Here is a 24,986-nt window from a genome sequence, read left to right on the forward strand (position 1 = left end):
TCTCAAATTAAAACAAAATGCAGTTTATATAGAGCTAAAAATATCAACATGATTTTATATCTTTTTTTTTTTTTTTTTTTGAAGTAATATCTCAGCAAAATAAAAATGCAGATATAAGCAATGGTCTAGGACGTGACAAAATTTAGCGGACATTGAAATGAAACGTGCAGGATATGCAGCGGCATCGATTTTGATAGAGTGACGAAGATAACACACTAAGATGGGCTGGAAGTTAGGTGATAATGGGAGTTGATGTGCATCATGAGGGGGGGGTAACCGCCGATTAGTTTGAAAATTGACAAAGAGAAAAGTAATCGAACGGCGGGGATATAGATGGAGGTGGAGTAAAATGTGAGAGAAGGAGCAGAGGAAGTTTATTTTATTTTTTTTAGTTTTGTTAATGGGAACAGTAGAGCGTGAAATCCGGTGAGAGATGGGAGTACGGAGGAAAGAATCTGATGCGGACATGACGCGTCCGAAATCAGAGGAGAGGCCCAATAATTGCTCCCCACGCTGCCCGACATTCATGATTCTGTCGGTACTGTCTCACCCACCCCTCCCTTCCCTTCCTCAGTCACCACAGTCGCCTTCCCATCAATCCCTCTCAATCTCTCCCCTCTTCTTTGACGCTCTTGTCCGCTTTCCTCCTTCAAAAAATTTTGTTTTCTTTTTTGTTTTTTTGTTTTTGTTTTGATCTTCTTGACATGCGGAGGAAGAAATTTTGGTTTATCCAGCAGCCAAATAAAATTTAAGTTCTTTTTGGTATTTAGTAAAGTATATGGTTTTCTCTTCAGATGCAAAAAAGTTGTGGATCCATAAAATATCCAAAATACATTTATGTTATTTTCACTCCTTTTTTATTATTGTGATGGTTGTATTTCTAAGGTTTGATCACTCGTCCTTTCCCATTTTAATAAATGTCACGGAAAAAAAATAAATAAAAAGTGACCACTCATGTTTTGATTTGAATGGCAAATAATTCCAAAATGTCATTCTTCATATAAATAGAAAAACTGATCTGCATGCTCCCTTTTTCTTGTTCAAGTCACCAATAGGAACACTGATCAAGAATCAAGAGGACGAATCTTACCAACAAAAACAAAAACTTAATCCCAATTTCTTCATTTATTTTACTCTATTTATCTATCTATTTGTCTAGGTGATGCATTTGTTCTGTATAGGGAGTTGAATTTTGTTAAACCTAGTGGGGTATGAAATTTCAAGCTAATACACAATTAAATATTTTGAGAGCTACTAAAAACCTAAATTGAATAAAGAGCAGAGCTACAAAAGCTAGAGATAAGCCTATTTGGGTTCTTCATCATCCAGCAACTATATTCTGGTATATAATGATGGAATTTTGATAGGAGTAGCAGTATAGTAGGGGGTAAACATTTTGTGTGCTATATATATATATATATATATAATTTTTTTTTTTTTTTCAGAGAGTAACAAAAGGAAAGTATAGTAAAGAGAAACTACTGAACTAGGTTTGCAGTTACAAAAATTAAAAAAGTACCCTCTTTTCTTTTCTTTCTTTATTTGTTTGTGCCTGCGTTTAACCTGCACAAGTACCTGGTTTGGTAGCTTGTAGCCTAAAAAAGAGCACTGCTTCTATTTTTCTACTACCATATCCATATTCCATATTATGTTTTATTGTTTTTTAAGTCATTGGAATGTTTATTTACCAAAAAAAAAAAGTCATTGGAATGTTGTCCACCATGTGTTTGATAATTGGTCCCATGCACTAGACGCCATACTTGACATCCATGGCATGGCTCGACTCAAGTCTTCTCTCTCTCTCTCTAGTCAATAATATTATATATTTTATGTAAATAAATATAATATCCCACTTCTCTCCGTCTTTCTCCGGATAAAATTCCCTGATAAAGAATCCCGAAAAATAATAATAAAAAAATAATCATGGGATTAGCGTTTTATTTATTTATTTATTTTTGTCGTTGTTTTTGAAGAAACAGTGAAATGAATGGGTCCCAAGCCCAGTCACAGCTATAGTTCGTAGCTAGCCGACCCCAACAGGGCCTCTTCTGGAGCCGACTGAAATGTCGTGCTTAACAGAACACTGTAAAGCTGTTCCCTCTGCTTCATATATGCCTCAGAAAAAAAATTGTTCTCAGTGAGTGTACAGTAATAGATACTCTCTCTCTCTCTCATTCTCTCACTCTCTCCCACCATAAAAACCCCCCCATCCAGTTTCTCGTCCTCTACAATCAAAAAACCGTCCTCTTCCTTTTCATCTTCTTCACCTTCACACCGTTTCAGAGAATTCTCACCAAACTTCTTGTTTCTTCTTACTCTTTGAAGTTAGACTTAAAAAAAAAAAAAAAAGAAAACTCAAAACAAAACACCCACTCACTCAATTCGTCAGAGCAACCCAGATGCCGTCCGACTCGGGCGACCAGTGTCGAAGACCGCCTAAAGCCCATAACCCAGGAGCTCCACCACCCGAGCAAGAACACCTTCCATGCCCGCGCTGTGACTCAACCAACACCAAGTTCTGCTACTACAACAACTATAACTTCTCTCAGCCGCGCCATTTCTGCAAGTCGTGCCGCCGCTACTGGACCCACGGAGGTACTCTCCGTGACATTCCCGTCGGAGGTGGAAGCCGTAAGAACGCCAAGCGCTCTCGAACCGCCACTTCCGCCGGTTCCGTTATCACCACCAGTTCGCTTTCCGACCACCACCATCCGTTGTCCTCTGCCCCTGTTCTGGTTCCTCTGGCGACCAACCAAGGTGGGTCGCCGTTGCAATTCGGCGGCTGTGGCGGCGGCAGTGGTGGTGGCGATATGAAGGCTAACGTGAATGCGCTATGCAGCGGGACTTTTACTTCTCTTCTCAACACTCAGGGACCCGGGTTTTTGGCTTTGGGTGGATTTGGGCTTGGTTTGGGAACTGGGTTCGAGGATATGAGTTTTGGGATTGGGAGGGGTATTTGGCCTTTTCCTGGGGCTGGAGATGGTGGTGCTGGCAATGGTGGTGGCGGTACAGCAATTGGAAGCTCGTGGCAGTTTGAGAATGCTGATGGTGGTGGGCTTGTTGCTGGAGATTTCTGTTCTTGGCCTGACTTGGCAATTTCAACCCCTGGGAACGGTCTCAAATGAATGATCTTTCTTTTCATTTCTATTTTTATTTTTTTTTATTTCTCTTCTTCCCTCTTTTCTTTTTTCTTCTTTTTTATGGGTTTTAATGGAAGTTATGGTTTAGAGTTTGAAGGACTTAATTTAGTTCTGATGGTAAATTTAGCTCTAAGAAATCAGAAAGAAAGTTACGACCTTTTTTTATTTTTATTTTTTATTTTTCTTCTTCCCCTTTGTAATCACTATGCCCATTGCTATAATATTGTTAGTTTTGCAAATTTTCTATTTTTTTTTAAGTAATTTCTTGAACTCGCTTTAAAGAAACTGTCGAATTATTACTCTCACTAAGAATATTGATTATTTATGTACCTCCCAAGCCACCTCTCACTGAGAATATTGATTACTATTATTGTACCACATAAGACAGACATTGCAACTAGCAGTAAGCAAATGACAATATGAAGTTGCAATAATGCATCGGCAACAATAAGTTTTGTACCTTCTTTCTGTTCTCCACCGTCTCAGAAAAGGACCTGTCGGTTTCGTCATGTATGAAAATCCTATCTTCTTATTTCTCATTGTCTTATATTTCTCATTAATAAGACAAAGAAATACAAGATGTCGATGATATCCAACTAGACCCACAGAAGCATGGACATGGAACATTTCGACGTAGTTGAGAATCTCTTCATCTCAGATCTCGATCCATGAGTTACTTGGTCTCTGTTAGGTGTCTGAGCAGGAGAATGTTTCGTTTTGTTTCTAGGAGTTATGGTGACCGGTGATGTTCATGACCTAAGTCCTGACCAGATTGTCTTTCAATTATTATTATTATTGTGTTTTTTGTTTCTTTGGTGGAGCAGATTGTCGTTCATACAACCAAAAGCAAAACAGACCCGAATTAATCCAAATTTATGAAGCCGGGCCTTGGACAATTACCTTATCCTACTGTAGCACTTGACATCATTTTGAGAGTTATATATTAATTTATTTATTTGTTTTTATGGCCTATGTTTATGCCACATTTCCGAATGAAATTTAGCCCAGCAACCAACCTATTGGATACTTTACTATTCTTTTTACCGACCTTCCTTTAGTTACCCGGCCTAGGCGCTCAGAATTCTGGACCCTGTCTGATTAGTCTAATTAACAAAGATATCTCCTATAGGTCTTATAATCTGTGATGATGAATTGTGTTTGTGAAGTTTTTGTAAAATTTAATCAATTCAAATACAATCTTTTAAGTTTTCTCGTATTTGTGTCATTTTGTGTTTTTGCAAAATTTATTCAATTTAAATATAATTTATTAAATTTTCATATATAAATAGATTAATCTGAATTTATTCGTTAAATTATTATGTAATTCGTTATCAGATTCATTAACCTATTAAAAATACATACAAATTAAAAAATTTAAATTTGATTTAGCTTTCAAATAATAAAATGATATTTTAAAAAAATTGCAAATAGATTTATTTGTTTTTAAATATTTTATTTATTTGTTTTTAAATTTTTTTTAAAAATTAAACTAAAAAAGAATAAAACAATAAATGTTTAATAATAAAGTAAAAAATTTTAATATTACAAAATTTGCATAATTACAAAAATCTATTTTTTTAATGGATATAATGTGCTTATCCTGTATTTTTGTATTTTAATCATTAAAATTTATTAATTTATTAAATGTTACTGAACATTGACATAAACATAATATAGTACAAATTTATGTCATATGGGATTTTATCAGACATATTATTAACCAACTTTTTATGTTATTTTATTTCCTAAAAGAACTCTTATCTCTAAAATACTGCTCGAACTTGAAAAAAAAATTTCATGGACACTTTACTTATTAAATTTCAACATTCTACTAATCTTGCCACGAGATTTTATCTACTAAAACTTAATACAGATTCATGACATGAATTTGGGAAAAAGTTGTTGGACAAATTCATCATTACTTTGGAGGTAAAAGAGAGCTCTTGTTAAATATTTGCTGCATGTGTGATTGTAATTCGTCATAATAACTTGGCATAATGATTCCATAAAAAAAATTATAAAAAAAAAATTGCATAATGATTTATGATTTTTTTTTTCCCAAAGCTTTTGAATTTGTAGCATCACCTAATTATTATTGCATGAAAATGGCATTGCCTTATTATAATTACTACCAAAAGCATTTTGAAGTAATGAGATTACATTATAGTTTTGTCTAAGCTAAAGATATGGATATCCGGTGTTGGTGGCTCACCTTTTTCGTTAGGGATGTTATTTTCTGTCTTCCATTTATGTTTGATATTGATGAACTGGTTGTGGTTGACACTTACGGTTTACACTCATTATTTTTAACATATTGTTGTATCAAATTTAAGGTTATAAGAACAATGTCATTCCTTATCTGATTTAATGGTAATTAGCATTTTAAAAATTTTGGCTTAAATATGGATTGCATTACAGAAATATGATTTTGTTTGATAATGCACGCTCAATGATATCAGTTAATTTTTCATTAAACAAATCTTTTGGATTTACAAATTTATGATACAATTCAGAATCTGACTGAATCGGGTCTAAGTTAAATGACAGACCAGGTGACAACTTTTTTCACTCATACATATATATATATATATATATATACAACATTCAAAGAGTTCCATCTTGTTGGATCCAAAACAGAGATGCACTCCTTTTCCTAATATCATATATGAAAATTAAGATCATATGCATCGTGCTAGTCCTTATTCTGCAATTGCGTATAAAAAACATTTAAGGAAAAATGTATTTCTTCCACAAATTCAAGTGGTCTTGGTGAGAATGGAAAGGAAAAAAAAAAAATAATAATAATACTAATAAAAATAATTGCAACGTGGAAACATTTCCTTGGAAAATATGACAAGTTTCAGGGACCATCTAATTTGGCGCTAAAGATGATTTTTGTTTTTTTTTTTTTTTTTTTTTTTTGCTTCATTTGAGGGAGCAAAGAAGGAAGATGGAGAAATCTCTTTTACCTTGAATCAGTGATTAAGGAAGAAAGTAGATACACTGTATCCGTATATTCTTGCTCCAAAGCATGATTCAGTAATATATTCCATTTCTTGCACACCGAGCCGAGGCTGCTATGCTAGCTTTTATCCAGTGTGCAAGAGATGGAATATACCATAAAACCATGAGAGCCAGACCACCATTGACAGAAAAGAGATATTTATATAACTCTCCACCCCCTCCTTTCCCATTAGGATCTCCACTCCAACATTTTTATATCCTCATTCACATAGAATTTGCATTCGTGATGTCTATTTATAGAGGTTGAGTTATGGGATTGAGTCAAGAAAGAGAGAGCGAAAGTGGGGGAAAAAGAAAAAAAAGAAAAGAAAAAAAAAAAAAACTTAAGAAAACATTTTCATTGACTTATGAGCTTTCTCTTTACATTTAATTACTAGAAAATGTCATTATTTAAACCTTAATGCTATTCTTTCTGGAATTCGCATCGCATGCATATATAATGCTTCATGACCTGGAAATCACCAACCTACTGCCACATTCTGCTGACAACCAACGAGGCTGATTTGACAACATTTTCTCACAACCCTTCTTTTTTTTTTTTTTTTTGAAAAATATTAACATTCTCTGCATTGATGGGCATAGATTAAAAGCTAGCTATTGACCTATGAATGTAGAATATATATATATATATATACATAACCCTTCATCTTTTACATATGCTTAAAGCTGAATGTGTCCATTTTCATGTACTGGTCCTGCTAGTAATATTCTACTTGTCGGTCTCACTCCTTGAGAGTGTGTGACACTTATTTTACCCAATAAAATACACAAGAACAAGGTCTTCACTTTTTCTGATTTTTTAAAAGTAAAAGGAATCTCTGGCAGAGAAGAATGACCGTTCTTCAATCAACGGTGTGAACTTTGCAGCTAATTATGTCTTAGGCCCAAATTATGATCATTAAGGGTTGGCTTTCAATCTCTTGAACGTAGCATATATGAAATATCTTGTATAGTTTTTCATTTACTGGACATCATTGAACTAAAGGTGGATAGTGCAATGTGGTTACTGCTATTGGACGAGGTTCTATCTTTATCATGAAAATGAAAAGTCATTTTAGTGCCAATGCCAATCAACAAAAAAGAAGGTATACAACAGCCAATACAACAATTAGGAACAACACAGACGAGCAAAAGCCTAAAACATGACTACTACTGAATGGAAAAGAAAGGGACAAAGAAATGTTCTCCCAAGGTATCATAGTATCTTTCTTTTGAAGCAAAAAAGTTTAAGAAGAAAAAAAAATAATTTTTTTGCTTGCTTTTGGTAGCTTGGATTAATGCCTTTGTGTACTTTCTCTTGTGTGTATTTGGGTTTTTTGTTTTGTTTTTTTTTTTTTTTCGGTTAAGAAATTAACTTTTTGAATTGAAACGATCCGTCGTTCATTTGTCCCAAGAGTAGGGAGTTGTGGGTAATAAGAAGAGAAGCCCAATTGAGAGCAGTTGGAAAAGGGGCCACAATTTACATGGGTCGGCCCAATAACAGCCCAAGATTATAGCAGATTACATCTCGCCACCTCATCGGTTCTTGAACTTCAAAACGGGAAGTCCAACTCGTCATCTAACGGGTCTTTCTCAGAGTCTTCTGGCTTCCCACTCTTTTTCCCTCTCTAGGGTTTTAAAAGGGTTTTTCAATTTGAGTTTCAAGATCTCAAAAACTTGAAAATCCACACAACACTTTTCAACGTTTCAAAAGAAAACAGAAAAAAACTAGAAATGGCGTTTTCTTTGTTTTCTACACCACAACAACAACAGCCTCAGCAGCAGTCGCTGTTTCAGTCTCAACCCTCACAGCCTTTTCAGCCGAGCAGTCCTCTTTTTCCACAACAACAACAACAACAACAAACGCCGCAACTGTTTCAACCGCAACAGCCGCAACAGTTTCCGCAGCAACAACCACAACAACAACAGCAGCAACAGCAGCAATTGTTTCTGTTCACCAACGATAAGAGTCTCGCCAGTTATAGTACCAAGTGGGCTGATCTCCACCCAGATTCCCAGAAAATTCTCCTTCGGATCGAGTACGTTTTATGTTTCAATTTTCAATCTTGGAGGGTTTTCTTTTGTTTTTCTTGATTTTACCATTTTGGGTTTCTGTCTGTTGGTTCAATTGGTCGCGCAGAAAAATTGCAGTCGAGGGAAATTTAAGAATATTGCTGCATTGGGTTGGGGATTCTGGGAAATTTGTTTAAGGGTTCTCTGGAGATTTTGATTATCCCTTTTTACTATTACTAGAATTTCTTGGCACTGACGTAGCACCAGTTCAAATTGAATTATATGATTCAGTGTGTTGAATTAGGGTTTAATTGTGGTAGTTTACTTTTGGTGTTTATAATTATGATAAATTAATGGTCTTTGAGATGGGATTTTTCCTTTTATTTATTTATTTTTTTTAAACTCTGTGTGTGATGGGTCAGAGTATACATAAATTATGACGTTGCTTAAACACCATTTGTGCATAGGGAGCGGATACTGGAGTATAGAGATGAGAGTCAGAGGCTTGATCAATGTAGTCGCCTTTATGATTCTTCAGTCTCCAATGAAGGGTTCGAGCAAGACGCAAGCCACATTGTTCAGGTTAACTCTTTGATAGATCAATTCCTTTTTTGCCCTGTTGTGTGCAATGTGCATGCTCCGAATTCTGACTATGGTATTAAAAAAAATATTATTTGAAACTTGCCTTGTTCTTTTGATTTCATTTCCTTTCTTCCGTTGAGCAAACAAAAAATGAGGCCCGCCTTATTAGGCAATGATGCCAAGCTGTTTGCATAAATACCTCAATGTTATGGATGGTTCCTGCTAAAAGTTGTGTTGAATTTCATGAATCGCCATAATAATTTTTGGATGAGAAGATGTGTCTATGTAAATAATCTATGAAGAAAAATGTAAGTGCATTCTACATTACATCAGAAGGTTCAATTAATGATCTGCCTTGATGAAATTTCATGGATTACTGAATTCTATGCTTATGGAAAGGAGTTTTGATATTGAACTAGGTGGTTCAACTTGTTAAATGTTATAATCAGGTTTTATGAGTTTGCTGTTGAAGAAACCTGTTGTTTGAGGAAATCTGGTGTAGGCTGTTGGATTCTCAACAACTTTTGCTCTTAGGTGCATTTTTTGTTGTTTTTGACAATCATGGATGTATGACCTGAAACCAAAAATTCTAATATTGATATGACAGGAGCTTGGTGGAATTAGTGCTGCTATGGAAAGACAGAAGGCACTTCTGCAGGAGCTGATGGCTGTTGTGAAAGATATGTTAAGGAATACGGAAGTTGCAGTTCGTTCTTTCATGATGCTACGGCCAAGGTTTCTTCATCCGAATGCGGGAGGTGCTTCAAGTGCCATTGCACCATCGCAGGCCACTGGAGCAACAGTACCATCAGGATCAAATAATCAAGCAGCTGCTACTTCTACAGTGCCAGTTTTTGATTTTTACAGTGGTCTTCCAATGAAACCATCACCCTTTCTGCAGCAAACTGTTGCTAGATTTGAGAAATACCTTCTAGTATGTCGCCAGTGGATTGAAGAGCTAGAGCAGTTGCTTTTGTTAGATTCAGAGAAGAACTATTCCAATTCTGGATCCTCATTATTGCAGTCTCTTCCAAAAGTCATGTCAAATGTGCATGACTTTTTTGTTCATGTGGCTGCTAAGGTAAGGGAAATGAATACATCGTGCTTTTCTCGCATCATATCATGAACTTTTAACAAGAGATCATCTCTTATTGTAGTTCTTACAGTCCTTCCCCATAACCACATGTCCTGCAAATACATAATTGAGTAGCAGTGCTGTTTTTTAATACTTATGATAGCTAACAGATGGACTCTAATATATACCATAGGTGGAGAGTATTCATCAATACATTGAATCAATGAGAACAGCTTATCTTGCTGACCAGCGGCGACGAGGGGATGGGAATGATCCATTTCTTGAGGCTGACCGGCGGGAAACAGCAAGGCAAGAAGCTGCTGCTAAGAGGGTACATCCAACTTTGCATTTGCCTGCAAATTCACAACCATCAACACAAGTTGCTGGTTTGCCTGCCAGCACAGGGACTCATGGTACATTGTCTGTGCTGCAGACGTCTGCAGCAACTGCAACTGGTTCATCTGGAAGTGGGTTCTCACTTAGTACACCTTCTGCTCCATCTACGCCTATGTTCTCTTCTCAGTTTGCCACACCATCCAGTTCTGTTCCAGTATCCTCTCTGTTTGGACCATCTTCTGCTACACCCCAGCCATCCTTACTTGGCTCATCATCAGCATCTCTGCTTGGTTCTGCTTCCACCCCCTCTCTGAGTATTACCCCGGCTTTTGGTACGACCACTCCTGTTGGAGGTTCACTATTTTCAACACCATTTGCCTCAGGTACTTTTGTATTCTTTTTACTTCATTGGAATCTCGTATTTATACTACAAGGTGCTATTATTCTTTCATTTTCTACTCTGAAAATGGATATTTTATGGGATTTGATGCGTACCATAGGTATTATTTTGTATGATAGTAACCTGCCTTAGTGTTCCAAGGATCAAGATGCGTACAAATTACTGTACTTGGGCCAAATCAAAATTTAATGGGTATATCATATGTGGATCAGGATTGGTGAAATAATGTTTTTTAAAGCAGTGTTACGACAGCAACATTGTCTCCCAGAATGAGTATTACTTTTTGTGCTATAATTTAGCAGTGTGGAATTCAATGAATTTCTCTTTGGTACAAACTGGTTTCGATTTTTAAGCTGCATTGGCTTTGAAAGATTTTGTGGCTTCTCCAATAAATATTATATCCATTATATGTTTTCTTGTGCTTGATAAATTCTTTTGATATTCGCTTCTCATATATAGATAAGAATTAGTAGAGATTACAAATCAGACAATGGGCCTAGTCTATTTTGAATTATGTTGAGTAGTTAACGAGGTTGTTTTACCAATGGATGGGACCTTTTTCTTCGAAATTTGTTCCTTGATATCAAACTTGGAAATTCATTTATTGTGTAATAAATGTTAACTTTTGATGCTTTTCACTGTATCCAATTATACAAAGTATTACCAGGAAACGAGATGCATGTCAATTATAATTAACTAACTGCTTTCTAGAGCGTAGTCTTAATTATTGTAGCAATTTAAACTTAAAAATATTACTTTTGTAAATAGTTTTTGGTGATGTTACTGATTTTCTAAATGAATTCCTATTATTTCTTTCAAGGTGCTGCTACAGGGTCTGGAGCAAGTTTTGGGACTCTATCAGTGAGTGAATTTTCTCTGACCTTTCTTACATATTCTTTTGACAAAGTAGAAAATTTTGTGTATCCATATTTTACTAGTTATAGTTCATGTCTTCCTGTGTGCTATAGCCCTTTGATATTGAACTGATTTGCCGACTCTATTGATTAAAGTGTTACATAATATGCATATTTCTTCTTTTTCTTTTTTGTTTTTAGCATGCATCTTTTAAACTGTCTTCTCTATGTCCTATGTCATTACAGAAATCGTCGAAGCCAAAATCTCGAACTGGCAGGCGATAGTCATATTGTGGCTTCATGTTATGTAATCTCAAGGTGATATGAACATGGAGAGCTCTGTATTTTTGAAGTCAAGAGTCGGTTCCCTTGCTCTCCATATTGCATTGTGGCTTCCTCAGCTATGGAGTTTATATCCAAGGATTTGGGTTTGATTTGAAGAAATAAGATTTGCATTTACATTTACAAATGCTGCTGGGTGGCATTGTAGATTATGATCTAGGATAGGTGTCTTTGGCAGCAAATTCCTAGGACAAATTGTAGTCCAATTTTTTGCTGGATCTAACGTCTAATAAACTTGCTATAGTTGTCTAATGTGGAATTTTATTTTTTCTTGGTCTGATACATGTTAAGCATGTATTAATGTATTATATCTCCGTCTCGTGGTAAATATGTAAGATTTCACCATCTCAAACGAACCCGTAGTGTTCGTTTTTTTTTTTTGGCTAAACAATTGAACTCAGTTAAATGAAATTGTTCTAATTATATGTTTCAGTTTTGTCCAATGGTATGTCCTCACTAAAGTCAATTCTGATCGTCATGAAAAGTATCACAACTGCGTAAAATATAAATAATCGGTGGAAGGTTCTGATGTCCGGAGCTTTTGTACGTTAGATATAAGTACCAGTGACTTAACGCGAAATAGTAATCGATGACTCTCTTACATCCTACGAAGAATAACTGATTGCATCAGGTTCATCTGTTTCTGATCTTTTCATGTTCCTCTGTAGCCTATGCGATGCGGCTTGGGCTTCATCATTCTCTGGATTTGATTGAATACCCGAAAAAAATACCTTGATGTTATTATTCTCAGCCTCCAGCCAGCTTAATCCAGGGCCCTTCTCCAACATCAATCCCCTGATCTTTCTTCTCATTTCTATAACACCATCCCACTTTCCTGCGGTTGCATATAGGTTGGAAAGCAAGATATATGTTGCACTGTCTTCGGGATCTATTCTCAAAACCTGATCCGCAGCATGAACTCCGATTCTCATATTTTTACCAATCACACACGAACTCAGCAAAGTCCTCCATAACTCTAGATTGTCTTCACTATAAGGCGATTTGACAATCATTTCCTCAGCTTCATCCAATAATCCAGCTCGGCTTAACAAACTCACCATGCAAGAGTAGTGCTTAGGACCAGGATCGATACGATCTTGCTTCATATAATTCCATAAAAACTTTGCCTTTTCAACTAACCCACTGTGGTTGAAAGCTGACAGTAGGGACAAAAATGTTACTTGATCTGGTCTCAACCCATGTTTTAGAATCTCATAAAAAAGCTGGAAAGCCTCCTCTGCCATCCCATGATGACTATATCCTCCAAGCATTGAGTTCCAGCACTTCAAGTCAGGGTCCAAAGCTTGAGAAAATATAGAACGAGCAGCTTCAATGCTACCATTTTTGGAGTACATATCCACCAGGCTACCACAAACAGACATTTCAACATCATACCCTGTTTTTAAAGCTTGGGAATGAATCATCTCACCTTGTTTCAAAATGGTGAGGTCGGCACACATGTTGAGAGCTCCAGTTAGAGCAAAGCTATCAACTTTATGGCCTTCGCGACACATTTGATTGTAGAATTTGATTGCAATATTTCCATCAGCCAATCTAGAATGACCGGTGATCATCTCAGTCCATAGAACAACATCCTTATCTGAAATTGAATAAAAGACCTTCTGAGCGTCTTCAGTTTCACCATTTTTGAAATACATTGACACGATTGTAGTTCCTACGAAAATACTCCTCTCAAATCCAGTTTTGATAACTTGGGCATGAAGAGGCTTCCCATAATGAGAGGCTAAGCATTCGTCCATGGCAGAAATAACAGCTGCAAAGGTATATTGATCTGGTTTAAGAGGAGAAATTCCCCTAAACTGGACAAACAGATCCACGGTCTTCTCCCCCTCCCCATTTTCTCCATACCCAGACAACATTGAGTTCCATGAAACCAAATCTTTCTTCTCCATTCTCCTAAAAACTCCAAATGCCGCTTGGGTATCGCTACAGTTGCAGTACATGTCAAGCAGAGCATTCTGCAAAGTTAAATCCGCTAAAGTGCTAGAAACTACCACTCTGCCATGGATGACTTTCCCAAGTCGATAATCTCCAAACCTGCTGCATGCATTCAAAACCATCGAATACGTGAACAGTGTTGGAGTAACTCCGGTCGCCAACATGTCATGAAAGACGCGAAGCCCTTCCTTTACCTTCTCGTTCTTCAAATTCCCATACATGATAGAATTCCAAGCGACGACGTCTTTGTCAACCAGCCACTCAAATACATTTCTCGCTGACTCCAAATCCCCACAGCTGGAGTACATACCCAATAAAGAGGTTTGAACACATTGATCGTTTGGGAATCCAAATTTCACAACTTGAGCGTGAAGCTGAGAACCAATCGACCAATCTTCAAGAGCATAAGATGCCTGCAGTGAGCTTGTGAAAGTGGAACCGTTAGGCCTGAGGCCTTCAACAGCTATTCGGGTGCTCAGTTTTAAGGCCGAAACCGCATGGTTCGGAGCTCGGGAATAGGCCGCAATGAGTGCGTTAAAAGAAATAAGATTTCGTTGAGGCATTCTGTCGAACACCATCCGGGAGTCGCCGAGCGAACCGCATCGGGCATACATAGAGAGGACATTGTTGTATAGGTACGGCGACTGCGGGCTGACAGTTACAGTGGTTAGAAGGAGAGCGTGTACCTGACGCGCTTGTCTCAGGGAAGTTATGGATGTGCATTTTTGTACAAGGGCAGCTATGAAGGAGGCTTCGTAAGACGGTGGCATAAAATTAAATAAGAAAAAAAAAAAAAAAAAAAAGAAAAAGTGAACGTTTTGAACGCTTTGGATTTTGAATTAGCAAATTTTAACAGTAGTAGACGACTTCAATCGTATTATTCAACGATCAAGATCTATTTTGCAGAAAACGCACCGTTTTGTGTTCTCGCGGACTTCGAAAATGTCTGGCGGTGGTTCCACTTCCAAGTGCGCGCGGCTCTGCCGCCTGATCGACGACTCTCTTCGTCCTTATGCTGTGAGTGTTGCTTTCACTTTGCTAGAGGTACTATCTCCGTCTCCTTTCTCTCCTTTTTTTTTTTTTTTAAATTAATTATTGGGGTTTCGCAGGAATTAGATGTGGTTCCAATGACGAAAGAGAAGGAGAAAGAAATTCTTATAGCTCTTTCTCAGGTTCAAAATTTGAAAGTTTGCTTCTTTCTACGCGAACCCGAAACTTTCTCTGGTTCCTTACATTAATGTGTTCGATAATTTGAAACGAATTTTTCAGGTTTTTCGACAAGTTCAGCTCTGGAATCAAGAATTTGATTCCGACTCTGATAATGTGTGTCCCTTCTTCCATCATTGAAATTTGAATATTTTATTGGGTGAATTTTTTTTTTTTTAAAAACAACCCCATGAACTGCAATCCCTTGTAATCTACAGGATTCAGTGCTGCTACTGGATTGTGAAAGTGGATGCTCAAGTGGCTCCGGCCCACATTATGAGGAAATTCAGTGTCTATCTAAAATCTTAGCTGACTTGGTAATTCTATCTTTTTTTTTTTTTTTTTTTTTTTTTTTTTTGCTGTTAAGTAATATAGCATGATCTAGGTTATGTTGCTTCCTGTTCTAATATTTGAAGTGTCTGATCAGTAGAGAACGCTTTTGGGCTCATACCCACCATTATGTGCTTTTTCTATCAGATAGTTTTGCTAACCTTCGAGAGTCGATATGTTCAACATCTGGCTACCAATGTTCTTGTTGTTGTCTCAGAGTTTGTGGCTGCATCTGTAAGTTAGGACTCCCTGCCTCGAAGATTTCATCATCGTTTTATGGTTTCCCATGTTTTATTTTTAGCTGTAAATAATTGTGTAGGGGCGTAACTGGGATGCATTTATTCATTTGTTGTGTGGTTGTTTGGATACCGCGATCACCATCAAACTTACATTCGATTCAGCACCTTCACCAACTGGAGCTGATGATTCAAATTTTGGTTCATCAAGTTTTGTTATTAAGTTGAAACAAAAGCTGAAAGATGCTAATTGGTCCACAGCGGCTAGCATTGTTCGAGTTTTACGCACAATATTGAAAATTTTCAATACTGAGAATGATGTTCAGTTCCTCACTTTCTACTTCGATTCCGTCAGTTCTTGTCTTTCAAATGTGCCTTGGGATTTACTGACTCAGATTTGTGTTCCTCCAAATGTTGTTCAGAAAAGCTCTGGTGCAGATGCTCTGTTTCACAGATCTGTGTTTCTGGGAAATTTCACCCAGTTCCTCTGTTCTTTGGTAGAGCAAAGTTATGCTGTGGAGGCTGCAGGTGATTCTGCGAAGAAGCGTCCAGATCTTCAAATAATTATCAACTTTGTACCTAAACTACTAAATTGGTGCCTTGGAAAGCAAGGAGATTGTGTTAACACATGCATCTTGCTTTACTTCAGACACAAGCTTTTGGTATGGATTTATATCATCATTTAATTTGTGAATTTAGAAAATCTCATTCTTCGGATGTTATATTTGTTTTTTTTGGCAATGATTGAATTTTTTAAATTTTGATTATGACGAACATCATAAAATACTGATCACCTTGCCTGTATCATAATACTCCATGAGTATGCCTCCTGGTAAGGAAATAAATTTTAGTCAAGTAGTTCAATTTTAGATTTTATGCAATTTTAATAAGGTATATGTTCATATTAGTAAGAGTTGCTTTAGCATGTGCATATTTGTGTAAGATTATCAGCCTGCTAGACGATAACATTTAACTCAGAGCTAACATCTATAAAATCAATAGCTGAAGAATTTTATTGTAATTACACCTGTCAGACTTCATCCTGCAGGTTTTAATGATCAGGCTTAGTTTTCGGACTTCTTTAGATTGTTCCATTCTTGTATCTTGGTTGGGACTTATGCATGCTTACTTCAGCGAATATTTGCAACAATCCATGACATCGCTTAAGGCAGTTCAGGGTGATTGTCTTGAAGGCTCACCTTTTCTGTTGAGTGTTTCTGATACAGAAGTAAATAATCTATGCTCTCATCATGTACAAAGACTTGCCGTTTTCCTTTTCCTGAGATGTTCCCTTGGTCTCATAAGCTTGAAGAGTGATAATGATGAGAAATGTGCATGTGCAAGTCAAAACTTATGCTTGCCCTCTGAGTCAAATGTGAACTTGGAATGTTGTGGAAGAAAGAAGGGTATACTAGAACTTTATAACTGGCTTCAAGGACATCTTCCAGTTTCCATCTTTGTGGACCATAACATATACTTGCAAAAGTGTATAGACTTTGCCTTATCCTTTCTCCAACTATACATGCACGAGGTTTGTCACTTTGCTTCCTTGAATAAATTTAGTTTCTGTCTTCACGTTTTTGCATATGAGAATTATCTATTATTTATAGTTTATCTATTGCAGTGAAGTCTGAAGCATAGCACGATATACTGGGTTATACTGAGTGCTCTATCTATTTTATTGGTTTCTACACGATTCCTATGTTAAAATTTTCTAATTGACAAACTTGAATTAGCTGTTACCATGTGCAATGCATTTATCTTGGTGGTTGAAGGAAATTAAGAACCTCTGTGGAAAAAGAGAATAGAAAAGTCCAGTAACTATAGCTTTTGGTGCCTGTGCTATAGCTCTGTATTGCTGTTCCTGTTCTAATGTATTTACAATTTTTTTTATACCTTTTGTGTTCTCATTTGTTGGTTCTTTTCTACACTGTAGGACGATCTGTTATTTAAAGTTCTCCTTCAATTGTTTTGTGTGCCATTTCCTGCTGAGCGATGGTAAGCAGTAAATATCCGAGTTTCTTCTAATTGAATGGATGATGTTTTATTTATTTATTTATTTTAATTTTTAAACAAAATTCTATGTTTTTATAGGTTTCAGAACCTAAAAGGTGATCTTCACAATGCAAAGGGCGATATGCTTTTTCATGTTTCTAACGTTTTCAATCCCGTGCACCTATTTCATTTATTTCTTTTAGAGGCAAGATATCCTTGTTATCGGAATTTAAAATCCCTACTACCAGCTTTGGATACTTTTAGAATAAATTTGCAGTAATTGACAAAAATCTTTAATTGGAAACATCATCATTATGTGCTTTTTCTCCTATTTTGCAGTTACACTATGATCATCAGGTGCTTCTGGATTATCTTATTTCAAAAGATACTGGAATCAGTTGTGCAGAATATCTCCTAAGGTGTGTATTCCAGTATATTCTCTATTTACTTGTTGTTCCTATTTACTTTTGACAGATAAATTTTTAAATTAAGAAGTTTCTGCAAGAATTTGATCCTTACGCTTGTGTGCTTTTCACTTGTGATTGTTGCTTGAACTAAATTTTTGTACTCTGTTTTTATGCCAAAAAAATATAAGAATATACTCAGCAGTTGCATTCACTGGTTCGAATGAAGTCTTGTTTTAATTATGAGAAAGGCATACAGAAAATAGCTTTACTTGACCTTTGAGGGTGGCACTTTAGCAGATGGTTGTTTCTCACTTCTTTATATCTTATCTGAGTATTATTTTGGCTTGCATCTTTCTTTGTAGGTGCTTGCGCATGGTGTGTGATTCATGGCACTCTTTTGTGCAGTTCTCAGTGGGTGGACAGAATGTAAATCAATCATCTTGCAAGAAAAGAAAGTGGGATGGCTCATTGTTTCAGACAGAGAAATCTTCTTCATCTGTCAAAAATGATAGAACTTCGACAATACTTGAGAAGGAATGTAATGAACACAAATATGGCTGCAAGGACAACCAAACCATAGGACAGCGATATATGGATGCCAAAGAGTGTTTGCTTTCACTGAAAATTTCTGTTGAAAGTCTTCATCAGAAGGATTTGTTTCCATACAATCCAAAAGTGCTTTTGAAACGGTGTGCATGAATACTAAGCTTCCCAGTAAACTAATTTTCTTCTTGGTTCTTATGGTGAAGGAGATGAATAAGAGTTCCACTAATAAAAAGCGAAATTAAGTTACATTATTAATATTTTCTCCATGTCAATACTATTCCTCTCTCTCTGTTTTTACTTATCTGTTTGCTTAATTCTCAATTTCCTTTATTTATCTATGATTCTGAGTGACCAGCCTAGCAAATAAATAACCTAGGGATCCTTGTGCACGAGTATTATCCAAACTCAGATGCTTGCTCTCCTCTTGCAGGTTAACAAGATTTCAGGAGCTCTGTTTAAGGGATGAGCAAAATTACCTTTAAAAGAGTGGACAAATTACCTTTAACAGTGCAGGGGGCATCAACGTTCAGAAAGCACTGTATCTTGTTAGTGAGACCTGGTCTTGTTGGATGTTTCTGTCTTTGGTCAGAGGACAGCTAGGATGATTGAGATTGAAGAGGTTGCTATAAGCCTATATATCTCCGTGTCATTTTTTTTTTATTTTGAAATTTCATGAGTAAGGCTTAATTATATAATTGGAAAATTATTTCCTATAATTATATAATTGGAAAATTATTTCCTATTTTTGTACAGGTACCTAAAGATGGATATTAGTGCGGCTGAGAGTTTTCCAACTTCATAAGTAAAGCCAGACAAAGAAAGGGGAGAATAGGAGTCGTGGGAGATGAAGAGAGAGAAGCATTTCCTGTTGGTTCACGGAGCCTGTCATGGAGCCTGGTGTTGGTTTAAGATTTCATCTCTACTGAAGTCAATGGGTCACAAGGTCACTGCTCTTGACATGGCTGCATCTGGTATCCACCCAAAGCAGGTACTTGAAGTCCACTCGTTCTCTGACTGTGTTGAGCCATTGATTGAATTCATGGCGTCCCTCCCACCAGAGGAGAGGGTTATCTTGGTTGGCCACAGCATGGGTGGAGCATGGATGTCTGCTGCCATGGAGAGGTTCCCAGAGAGAATATCTGTTTCGGTTTATGCTGCTGCACTCATGCCTGGTCCTGACTTCAGTTTCTTAACTCTAACTAGAGAGGTACATGGTTCCCTGTGACTTCAGTTTCTTAACTATAAGTACAAAGGTGCATGGTTCCCTCTCTCACCGCACACACATCTTTCGAGTAAAGACACCCCCTATGCTGAGGGCTAGCTTCTCTCCATTAATCATTTTAGTCCAAAACGTCCATAATTTAGTGAATATCAGAGCAGTTCGTGACGAAAGTTTTCTGGCTGTTAATTTACAACTGCTACTACTTTCAAAATGTTTTCTTTACATATTAATAACCAGTGCTGATAGAGAGGAGATTGGTAATGGACTCATGATTAGACAAGTTTTAGTTTTTCACCAAACTCAGCTTCCTTTTTTACAATCAAGTTTGATGGATTTTTTCTAAAGAGAAGTTGAAGGTTCTTTCCTTAAATTATTTGATGTTGTTGAACATGGTTAAATTGCTTTTGTAGTTTACACTGTTTGTAAAAGCATGGTTTACAACCTTGAAGCGGGGGTCTTGATCTCCATTGGAGCAAAATACCCCACTAAGCATATGATTTCCACAAAATTAGGTATGCTTTTTGGATTGAATGGAGGCAAATTCTGTCTTAATCTGAGTAAAACTTTCCGTGGCAATGAATATCAGGTGTATATATATATTAATTTCATGATGTGTCTAGTTTGGGTTGGCTTTCATGGTCATTACTGAAGTATAGTAGTTTAGGTTGGCTTTCATGATCGTTACTGATGTATAATAGTTGTTGACTTTGAGATTTTAGCTCTTATAATTTATGGTGATGGAGAGCGTGGAAATTACTAGCCAAGAAACTATCACAGCTTATTCAAGCCAAAAAAAAAAAAAAAAAAGGCTTATCACAGCTTAACATTCATTGGTGATTAGAAAAAATATGATAGACCTATCGATGGCCACACAATTTATTAGGATGAGTTCACTTGGAGCATTTACTCAGTTTAGAATGGGCATATCTTTTTAGATGTTCGTCACCATCATTGAATTTTCGAGATGGGAAACGTTCGCTTCATATTTTATTATTTTATTCCAGTTCAAAAATGTTAAGAATCCGTAAGTATTCTTCCAATTCCATTTTTCTTTTTCTTTTTTCTTTTTTTAAAAAAAAAAAAAAATTGTTTCATTTATCACGACCTTTCACTGGTTGGTGTTTGGTGGTTTGGTGGTGACGTAATGTTTGTAATAAGTGACTTTTTCTTCGTTTCGTAGGGTATAATATTAAAAAAATAATAATAAGAGAAGAAAAAAAAGAAAAAAGAAAAAAGAAGTTTTTTTTGTTGATTTAAAAAAAAAAAAAAAAAAAAAAGGAAGTTGAATTGTTTAAAAACTTTATCATTGTAAGTAAAATAAGAAATGCTAATGTGGGATGTTTAATATTTGTTTGTTTTCTTATTTGCAGTTTCTTGGAAGAGTGGACTCTTTTATGGATAGCCAATATACATTTGATAACGGGCCCAAAAACCCTCCAACAACCATACTCTTTGGGCCCAATTTCTTGGCATCCAAATTTTATCAGCTCTCGCCACCAGAGGTAATGTAAAACACTAAAAAACAGAACAGAATATGGTAAACCTTCATAAGATGTTCTTGTCTGATTTTCCGAAAAGAATCACAATTAGATAAAATTGTTGATCTATCTATTTGATTTTTTTATTTTTTATTTTTCTTTTATACATAACCCAATTAATGAAATAATTTGGGCAGGATTTGGTGCTTGCGCTGTCACTGGTAAGACCTTTACGTTTCTTGACCCCTGAAGAAATATCATCATCAAAAGAAGCACAACTCACCAAAGAGAAACATGGTTTGGTTCCTAGAGTGTACATCTTGTGTGAACAAGACAATATCAACACGCCGGATTTTCAGAGGTGGATGATCGAGAACAATCCGCCGGACCAAGTGAAGGTGATTAGTGGCTCCGATCATATGGCTATGTTCTCTAAACCAATTGAACTCTGCTCCTACCTCCAGGAGATCGCAGAACAATACTCTTAAAAATGTGCACCCGTTAAAAACTCTCATGAAGAGAGTTTGTGTTTGTGGTCATTAGAAATAATTGTTGCTAAACAACAGCACTTCGGAGAATTTATGTAATGAAAATAATTCAGATTATCTACATTGGTTTGAATTCCAATATGAATGATGGTATTTGAGTAAGATATAAGATAACCAAATTATTTACGGTGGGAGGTTTTCTTATATATATTGAAACTCCAATCTGGATTGAAACCAATTATGGTCATTTTGATTCAGAAAATAACTAAATGAAATGACTATGATTGGTAAAATACTACTGCTCTAATTGTGGAGGAAATTGATTGAAAATGACGCTGTGAGGTTCAAGAATTTTCCATCAAGGCTTTGGAGCATTTTAGTCGGTGGTTGATTTAGCCAAAAAAAACAAACATTGTCATTTTCATGCTTTATGTGTGCCTTGCTCCTACTCCTACCTATAATATGGACAACTTAGGGAGTTTTTACCTCAAAATAATGTAGATAATTGACATACAACATTTTTCAACTTCATTGTTTGTTTTTCTTGTACCGATTATCGTTATGTTACTAAATATATCAATACGGATAAATTAACGATGTGGAGTGGTTAATAAGCTTGACAAAGGGCCATCGTGGTGATGCTTTATATTTGTAATTAATACAGTAAAAATTATTAGCAAAATAATTAACATATGATTTTGGTGTAATAAAGAAACCATAGAAAATTTAGGTCATATATATATATATACATATAAAAGAAATATCAACTAAATTATTTATATCTATAATTGAAAAATTATGTATTTGGTATATGTAAAACAGAAAATTATGTATAAAAGAAATATCAACTAAATTATTTATATCTATAATTGAAAAGTTATGTATTTGGTATATGTAAAACAGGAAACTATTGATATATATATATATATAGAGAGAGAGAGAGAGAACTAGGGAAGCATTTTGTGCTGGTTCATGGATCCTGCCATGGAGTTTGGTGCTGGTATAAGGTGGAGACTACAGTCAAATCCCAAGGTCACAAAGTCACAGCTCTGGACATGCAGCATCTGGGGTCCACCCAAAGCAGGTCAATCAAGTCCAATCGTTCTACAACTATACGTTGAGCCGTTGATGCAATTTCTTGCATCTCTCCCACCGGAGGAGAGGGTCATCTTGGTGGGTCATAGCATGGTTTTGCTTATCGATTGCCATGGAGAAATTTCCTCACAAAATCTCAGTTGCTGTATACACCACATCTCTCATGCCTGGTCCGGGCCCTACTTTCTCAACTTTTTATCAAGATGTAACTAACCACTCACTCTCATTCATTTTATAAAGGAATATTTTATAACCTTTTTTTTTTTTAACATAATTTTTGTGATGAAATCTTTCACCAAAGTCATATTAGTTAATCTCGTTGATCACTAAATAATATTCTTAATGACTTCAAAATAGAATTAGCAAGGAACATTCAAGTATGATGCACCAGCATCTGATACATATTCCGATTGTTTTTCAGTTTTAATTTTTCAATTTTTTTTGTTAATAAGAAAATATTAAAAAAAAAAGTATATGACAGATAATTTTGATCCCTGAAGAGGAGTTAAACAATTTGGACACGCAAACACTTAGCATTATTTGGACACACGTAACATTCTTTTTCTTTATTTATTTTTTTCAACGGCTTTTTAAAATTAATTTTTAGAATTTTCAAAAGTCTATTTCCTTCTTTCTGACTGTGAAAAAATAGACAAGTCTCTTTGTCTTGTCTTTGGACTTTGTACAGTGGTTAAAAACTATTTTATTATTAGTTCTAATAATTTGAGTTTAGAAATTTATACACTACGTCGGAAGAATTTAGACACGCAATTTTCCTTGGAAAACGGGGCCCAACAGCGCACCTACATCCATGCTCTTTGGAACAAATTTTATAGCTTTCAAAGATGTGTAAAAAAAAAAAAAAAAATGTACCGAAACCGAATAGATTTAATAGTTTAACATCCTAATCTAATCTAAGTAAATTATAAATTAAATAGTTTGTTAAGAAAAAAAACATAATAGATTATAAATTAAATAATTTATTAAAAAAAAAATTATGCCAACTTTTCCAACTAGAGGTAATTATTATAAAAGCAAGAAACGAAGATCTCCAAATTTTGTTTTATTTTATTATTTCCATGCCTAAAAATTCAACCAATATTCAAACTAATAATTTCTATTTTATTTATTTAATTTTTGATGATGGACAAGGACTTGACGCTCGCTTCGTCATTGCTGAGACCTTGTCCCCTGTTTGGGGACGTGGAATTATTTCTAAAACAAACACAGCTTACCAAAACACAATTACGGCACGGTACATAAAGTCTACATCGTGTGCGACTAAGATGGCGCAATCAAGGAAGATTTACAGAGACACGGATGGTCCAGAATAATCTTACCGATGAAGTAAATGTGATCGAAGGCTCTGATCACATGGTCATGTTCTCTAAGCCTCAAGAGCTCTGCTCCTTTCTCCAAGAGATTGCCGATAAATATTTAAATCACATCCCTAGGTCAAATTAAAATTCTTAATTGATATGTTACTGCCCCAGATCTGTCTATAATATAATAATACCAATAAATTGACACGAAATCGAATGGCCATTGGCGGAGCCACGTTGTGACGTGGCCACCATGAGCTTCTACAATTTTTTTAATAGAGTAGATATGCTCAAGTCAAAAATACCTATTAACATATTGAACTCGGTTCTCCAAAAAAAGATATTATATATTGAATTGAATAATTGGCCCCCAAATATTAACTGATCTGTTATTCCGGAAAAAAAAAAAAAAATATATATATATATATATAGAGGATAATTTTATACTGCTGCTGGCCGTATTTAAAATTAATATTTTTTAAATAAAAATATTAATTTTGATGTGTATAGTATATAATTTTTGATATATACAATCTACAATAAAATCAATATTTTTATATAAAAAAACATCAATTTTGAATACATCCACATACGTATCGGTCTGCTCAATAAAACTATTATATATATATATATCATATGGCCCCATGGGCTGAGCTAGGCCACATACGTGAACTTATCTACAAAATTTTTATTCTTTCAAAATTTGTTACTCCAACTTTGAAACTTTTTAAAATTTTTTTTTAATAAATATTAACTCATATTTGCACATGATTATGTTCAAAATGACAAGTATTATGCTTAATATTATTTTAGTTAATTAGTTTTGGTAATTAATTAGGTTGATTTTGTTTGTTTTAGATTTTTTTTATTAGTTTACCTTTTCAATTTGATCCTTCTTTTGCTTTTAATATTTTCTTTTGCAGGGAACATATCCTATTTTGCTAGCTAAATACACTT

General features: G+C 35.5%; 5 protein-coding genes across 11 annotated transcripts; 4 read left to right on the forward strand and 1 right to left on the reverse strand.

Annotated features, from left to right (window-relative positions):
* The first annotated feature begins 2,042 nt into the window (after positions 1-2,042).
* On the forward strand, positions 2,043-3,379 carry LOC107424732 (dof zinc finger protein DOF3.4). The gene has a single exon (XM_016034593.4). The coding sequence runs from the start codon at positions 2,400-2,402 to the stop codon at positions 3,123-3,125; it is 726 nt and encodes a 241-aa protein (XP_015890079.1). The 5' UTR covers positions 2,043-2,399; the 3' UTR covers positions 3,126-3,379.
* Positions 3,380-7,719: 4,340 nt separating this feature from the next.
* On the forward strand, positions 7,720-12,177 carry LOC107424727 (nuclear pore complex protein NUP58). 3 transcript variants are annotated; one of them, XM_016034585.4, is made up of 7 exons: positions 7,720-8,182; positions 8,624-8,738; positions 9,346-9,819; positions 10,007-10,144; positions 10,247-10,532; positions 11,370-11,410; positions 11,650-12,177. In XM_016034585.4, the coding sequence occupies exons 1-7, from the start codon at positions 7,878-7,880 to the stop codon at positions 11,686-11,688; spliced, it is 1,398 nt and encodes a 465-aa protein (XP_015890071.1). In that variant the 5' UTR covers positions 7,720-7,877; the 3' UTR covers positions 11,689-12,177. The 3 variants fall into 3 exon arrangements, with proteins under 3 accessions (XP_015890071.1, XP_015890070.1, XP_015890069.1); XM_016034584.4 differs by having other exon boundaries at positions 10,007-10,532; positions 11,382-11,410; XM_016034583.4 differs by having other exon boundaries at positions 7,721-8,182; positions 10,007-10,532.
* Positions 12,178-12,327: 150 nt separating this feature from the next.
* LOC107424716 (pentatricopeptide repeat-containing protein At3g50420) lies at positions 12,328-14,479 on the reverse strand. The gene has a single exon (XM_016034573.4). It carries the CDS (start codon positions 14,472-14,474, stop codon positions 12,351-12,353), a length of 2,124 nt encoding a protein of 707 aa, XP_015890059.4. The 5' UTR covers positions 14,475-14,479; the 3' UTR covers positions 12,328-12,350.
* A 110-nt stretch (positions 14,480-14,589) lies between these two features.
* On the forward strand, positions 14,590-18,993 carry LOC107424715 (uncharacterized). Of its 4 annotated transcripts, XM_060819037.1 has the most exons (13): positions 14,617-14,748; positions 14,814-14,876; positions 14,974-15,027; positions 15,129-15,227; positions 15,388-15,474; positions 15,560-15,796; positions 15,899-16,138; positions 16,525-17,007; positions 17,413-17,474; positions 17,571-17,676; positions 17,811-17,890; positions 18,241-18,567; positions 18,855-18,993. In XM_060819037.1, the coding sequence occupies exons 1-13, from the start codon at positions 14,647-14,649 to the stop codon at positions 18,904-18,906; spliced, it is 1,992 nt and encodes a 663-aa protein (XP_060675020.1). In that variant the 5' UTR covers positions 14,617-14,646; the 3' UTR covers positions 18,907-18,993. The 4 variants fall into 4 exon arrangements, with proteins under 4 accessions (XP_024932466.3, XP_060675020.1, XP_024932465.3 ...); XM_025076698.3 differs by having other exon boundaries at positions 14,590-14,721; positions 15,560-16,138; XM_025076697.3 differs by having other exon boundaries at positions 15,560-16,138.
* LOC107424751 (methyl jasmonate esterase 1-like) lies at positions 18,905-21,753 on the forward strand. 2 transcript variants are annotated; one of them, XM_016034609.4, is made up of 4 exons: positions 18,905-19,043; positions 19,178-19,631; positions 21,017-21,148; positions 21,322-21,753. In XM_016034609.4, exons 2-4 carry the CDS (start codon positions 19,269-19,271, stop codon positions 21,610-21,612), a joined length of 786 nt encoding a protein of 261 aa, XP_015890095.3. In that variant the 5' UTR covers positions 18,905-19,043; positions 19,178-19,268; the 3' UTR covers positions 21,613-21,753. The 2 variants fall into 2 exon arrangements, with proteins under 2 accessions (XP_015890095.3, XP_060675022.1); XM_060819039.1 differs by lacking the exon at positions 18,905-19,043 and having other exon boundaries at positions 19,136-19,631.
* The last annotated feature ends 3,233 nt before the right edge of the window (positions 21,754-24,986 follow it).

The sequence above is a fragment of the Ziziphus jujuba genome, chromosome 7 (assembly GCF_031755915.1).
Source record: "Ziziphus jujuba cultivar Dongzao chromosome 7, ASM3175591v1".
NCBI classification, from domain to species: domain Eukaryota; kingdom Viridiplantae; phylum Streptophyta; class Magnoliopsida; order Rosales; family Rhamnaceae; genus Ziziphus; species Ziziphus jujuba.